This window comes from Colobus angolensis, unplaced genomic scaffold, assembly GCF_000951035.1.
Source record: "Colobus angolensis palliatus isolate OR3802 unplaced genomic scaffold, Cang.pa_1.0 Scaffold64, whole genome shotgun sequence".
In the NCBI taxonomy this organism is placed as follows: domain Eukaryota; kingdom Metazoa; phylum Chordata; class Mammalia; order Primates; family Cercopithecidae; genus Colobus; species Colobus angolensis.
In genome coordinates, this window is record NW_012120043.1 from 1092636 (window position 1) to 1097206 (window position 4571).

The 4571-nt window shown below is 61.5% G+C and overlaps 1 protein-coding gene across 1 annotated transcript; it reads left to right on the forward strand.

The window, feature by feature from the left end:
• Nucleotides 1-94: 94 nt before the first annotated feature.
• On the forward strand, nt 95-2707 carry ATP5D (ATP synthase, H+ transporting, mitochondrial F1 complex, delta subunit; the record flags this gene model as incomplete). Its single annotated transcript, XM_011964006.1, has 4 exons — nt 95-401; nt 1974-2062; nt 2193-2318; nt 2617-2707. Coding segments are annotated over 3 exons (519 nt in total), but the record flags the coding sequence as incomplete, so codon positions are not given.
• Between the last annotated feature and the right edge of the window lie 1864 nt (nt 2708-4571).

Here is a 4571-nt window from a genome sequence, read left to right on the forward strand (position 1 = left end):
GCCAGGATGGTCTCGATCTCCTGACCTCGTGATCCACCCGTCTCGGCCTCCCAAAGTGCTGGGATTACAGGCTTGAGCCACCGCGCCCGGCCCAAAGCTGCAATCTTTGATCCCTGCACTGGGCTGTCTCAGTGCCTCACATCAGCGCCAGGTCCTGCCCGGACCCATTTCTCAGCAGGACAGGCCCAGTCCGGGGTGGGCGCGGGGCCGGCCTGCCCCGCCATCATTCCCCACGCTGTTGTCGCAGGTGTTCTTCAACGGTGCCAACGTCCGGCAGGTGGACGTGCCCACGCTGACCGGAGCCTTCGGCATCCTGGCGGCCCATGTGCCCACGCTGCAGGTCCTGCGGCCGGGGCTGGTTGTGGTGCATGCAGAGGACGGCACCACCTCCAAATACTTCGGTGAGTCCGGTGGAGGGCTGCAGGGCCAGGCCAGACCGGGACTCCACATCCCAGGTCAGTCTCCGTCTAAGTTGAGGCTGCGAGAAAAAATCGTTCTAGGCCGGGCACGGTGGCTCACGCCTGTAATCCCAGCACTTTGGGAGGCCGAGGCGGGAGGATCACGAGGTCAGGAGATCGAGACCACCCTGGCTAACAGAGTAAAACCCCTTCTCTACTAAAAATACAAAAAATTAGCCGGGCGTGGTGGTGGGCACCTGTTGTCCCAGCTACTCGGGAGGCTAAGGCAGGAGAATGGCGTGAACCCGGGAGGCAGAGCTTGCAGTGAGGAGAGACTGCGCCACTGCACTCCAGCCTGGGCTACAGAGCAAGACTCCATCTAAAAATAAATGTACATATATATCTATATATATACAGAAAACTAGTTGGGTGTGGTGGCCGCTTGTAATCTCAGCTACTCAGTAAGCTGAGGCAGGAGAATCGCTTGAACCCTGAAGGCAGAGGTTGCAGTGAGTGGAAATCGTGCCACTGCACTCCAGCCTGAGCAACAAGAGTGAAACTCCATCTCAAAAAAGAAAATACAGTTTAAGCAGGTTTGTCCGCTGAGGAGCCTGGGCTGGGCGGTGATGAAAGCAAACCAGAGTGGACCCTGCTCTCAACCGGTTTATGACTGGCTCTGGACTAACCAACGTGTGATGGGTGAAGCAAGAGATGTAAAACCAGCCAGGCCCAGTGGCTCATGCCTGTAGTCTCAGCACTTTGGGAGGCTGAAGTGGGAGAATCGCTTGAGCCCAGGAGTTCGAGACTAGCCTTGGCAGCATAGTGAGACCCCGTCTCTACAAAAAATAAAAAGAAACTAACCAGGCGAGGCTGGGTGCGGTGGTTCACACCTGTAATCCTAGCACTTTGGAAGGCCGAGGTGGAAGGGTCTCTTGAGCCCAGGAGTTTGAGACCAGCCTGGGCGACAAAGTGAAATCCCCTATCTACAAAAAATTAGCTGGTTGTGGTCCAGCTACTTGGGAGGCTGAAACAAGAGGACCGCCTCAGCCGGGGAATTCAAGGCTGCAGTGAGCCACGATCATGCCACTGCACTTCAGCCTAGGTAACAAGAGTGACACCCTGTGCCAAAAAAAAAAAAAAAAACCCCTCAAGAAACCATGTCAGGAGGGCTGATCAGATTAGGGGAGGAAGGTCATTTGTGCAGGAAAAAAGCAGTTTTAAGCATCAGTGGTTTCCAATGGTAGAGCCGGCTTTGAACTCAGCTTGCTTTCGGCCCGGATCCCAGCTCAGCCCATGGGTGGTGGGTCAGAGGGAGGGTCTCTGTCCCCAGGCAGTGCTTTTGGGGGTCCCTCCAGCTTCTAGTTCTTTCTTGGGGCCCCTGTTTTCTTCTCTAGCAGTTGCCCCCCATGTTGGGCCCCAGGGCCAGTCCTGTGGGTCTGTGAGTACACTCAGGACACAGACTTGAGTGTTTGTGGAGCTTCTGGTTCACAGGGGGCTCTGCACTTGACCAGGGCCGTCCCTGAGACTGGCTGGCCCCGTGAGGTCTCACACCTTCCCCCCACCCCATTCCCCCAGTGAGCAGTGGTTCCATCGCAGTGAACGCCGACTCTTCCGTGCAGTTATTGGCAGAAGAGGCAGTGACGCTGGACATGTTGGACCTGGGGGTGAGTGCCAGAGGGGACCTGAGGCTGAGCAGGGCGGGAGTTGTCCAGGCTGCGGGGGAGGGAGCACTGGGGGACCAGGAGCCGGGCTGGGGTCCCTGCTGGCCCCTCACCGCCCCTCAATCCCTTGCAGGCAGCCAAGGCGAACTTGGAGAAGGCCCAGGCGGAGCTGTTGGGGGCAGCTGACGAGGCCACTCGGGCAGAGATCCAGATCCGAATTGAGGCCAACGAGGCCTTGGTGAAGGCCCTGGAGTAGGCGGTGCGTACCCCGTGTCCCGAGGCCCGGCTAGGGGCTGGGCAGGGGTGCCAGGTGGGCCCAGCCAGCTCCTGGGGTCCCGGCCACCTGGGGAAGCCGTGCCTGTCAAGGAGGCCACCAGAGGGCAGTGCAGGCTTCTGCCTGGGCTCCAGGCCCTGCTTGTTTAAAGCCCTGGGGACTGGGGAAGGGACAGACGATCCTCCTCAGCTTTGAGCTCTGGCTGCCACCCATGAGGCTCTCCTTCCACCTCTCAAGATCCCCCCAGCCTGACGGGCCGCATACCATCCCCTCTGCCCTGCAGAGCCAGCCGCCAAGGTCCACCTCAGCTTCGGAGCCACCTCTCTGGATGATCTGCCCCCAGCCCCCGCCCCATTAAAGACCGGGAAGCCTGACTGTGCTCGGCTCTTGTTACTCTACCTGGCCCGGTGAAGCTGGGAGCGCCCTGGGCCTCTGCTCACATCCTCCATGTCCCCCTGGGAATAGGCGCTTTGAGCTCCCTGGACTGAATGCCCCTTAGGGCACCGGGAGGTCTGTAGGAAGCAGGCTCGAGGGGGTGGGTGGGGTGCAGCCAGGCGGGCAGGGTGCTGACCTTCACCCCACGATGGTGGGGAGGGTGAAGGTCGCCAGTGATGGGGACATCGGGCGTGGAAGGGTGTCCCCGCCGCTCCTGACGCCTCGGCCCAGTTCCTGGTCTCCAGGCCTTGACCCTGAGCCCTGCCAGTCCTTGGCCCCGCCCACCAGCCTCTGGGAAGAGGCGGGCCCCACCCGCTCCCACGGTGGCCCCGCCCTGTGCCCGCCCGTCCTGTGGGTGGCCCTGCCTGGCTGGGTGCCGAATCTACGTTGTTTTGGCACCTCCGTGGGCACCTAGGCTTCTGGGTTGGCCCCAGATGGAGTGGGGTAGGCCCAGGAGGGGGTGGCTCCCTGGCACTGCCCCGCTGGGCCCGCCTCTTCTCCTTTCCGTAACCCTGGGGGCGGGCGACACTGGCTCCAGGTGGTGTGCGGACGGCGGGGGTGGGGTCTCCTGACCTCCTCTCCTCCTTGGGATAAAGCCCTGTGGAGTGGGGTAGGCAAGGGATTCCAGGGGGGTGAGTGGGGAGGGTGGGCCTGCAGAGGCCACCCCGGGCCTGTCAGCACGGATGGGCAGCCTACGCCCACGTCATGGTCCCATGCGGGTGACTTGCCACGGCTACACTTGAGGCCAGGTACTGTTGGGAGCCTCCAGGTGTGCTTGTGACTCTGAGGCCACCGCTCAGCAGACCAGGTATTCTGGAACAGCCCAGGGCCCTCTGCCTGGCTTCCTCTCCGCTTGGGCCTGAGGGCACGAGTGACCAGGCCCCCACTTCTCCAGGAACCCCCAGCCCAGGGAAGGCTGTGGCAGCCACCAGGCCACAGGAGCAGTCTGCCCAGGCCCCACCGTCCCCGCCCCCCCGGCTGTAGCTCCAGGTCTTCAAGTTCCTGCCAGGCCACCAGGACCCTATAAATAAGACCAAGGGCACAGCTGGGATTTGGCAGGGGCTCAGCGGGAGGAGCTGCTCACCCGGGGACCCCCCCTGCCCCCACCGCCAGGGAGGTGTGAGCCTTGGAGCCAGGCCTCAGGATACCCGAGACACCTGACACCCTGAGGGAACAGCCCGTGCCGGCCGGTCGCGTCCTGGAGCAGGAGGCAGCCAGGGTGGGGCCGGGAACCAGGCGTTCAAGGCCCTTCCGTGAGGACAGCCAGGGGCTGAGTGTGGCAGAACAGGGCACGGGGTTTGTCTCCATCACACCCAGGAACGACCCACTCAACCATGGGGACACCGAATATGGGAAATGGTGGGGAAGCGTTTTAGCACGTTTATTCGTTTCAACTGGCTCTGGGCATCTGGCCTCCAAAGGGCCATACAGTGGCCCCTGTGAAGCCCAGCATGTCCCTACAACCCATGTCCCATTCCACTCCCAACCAGACTGAGGTGACGGTGTCCAGGTGATAGAGCCACACATGAAAGGCGAGAGGCAGGGAGGGAGGTGGGGGCTGCTGGCCACTCACAGAGGACCCCAATGTCCTGCCCGGGCTGCCCATTTGGCGCCAGCCCACAGCTCCCTCTGCCACCTTTGTTCTCTCTGGAAGAATAAGCCTGGCTCTGCAGGTCCCACCTGCGGCCCCAGCCTGTCATCCAGGCCCCATTAATAGACCCCTGCCCCTCCTCCCTCCAATTGGGCCCAGTTCACTAACAAGCCATTCCCACTTCCTGGACCATCCTTTTTTTTTTTTTTTTT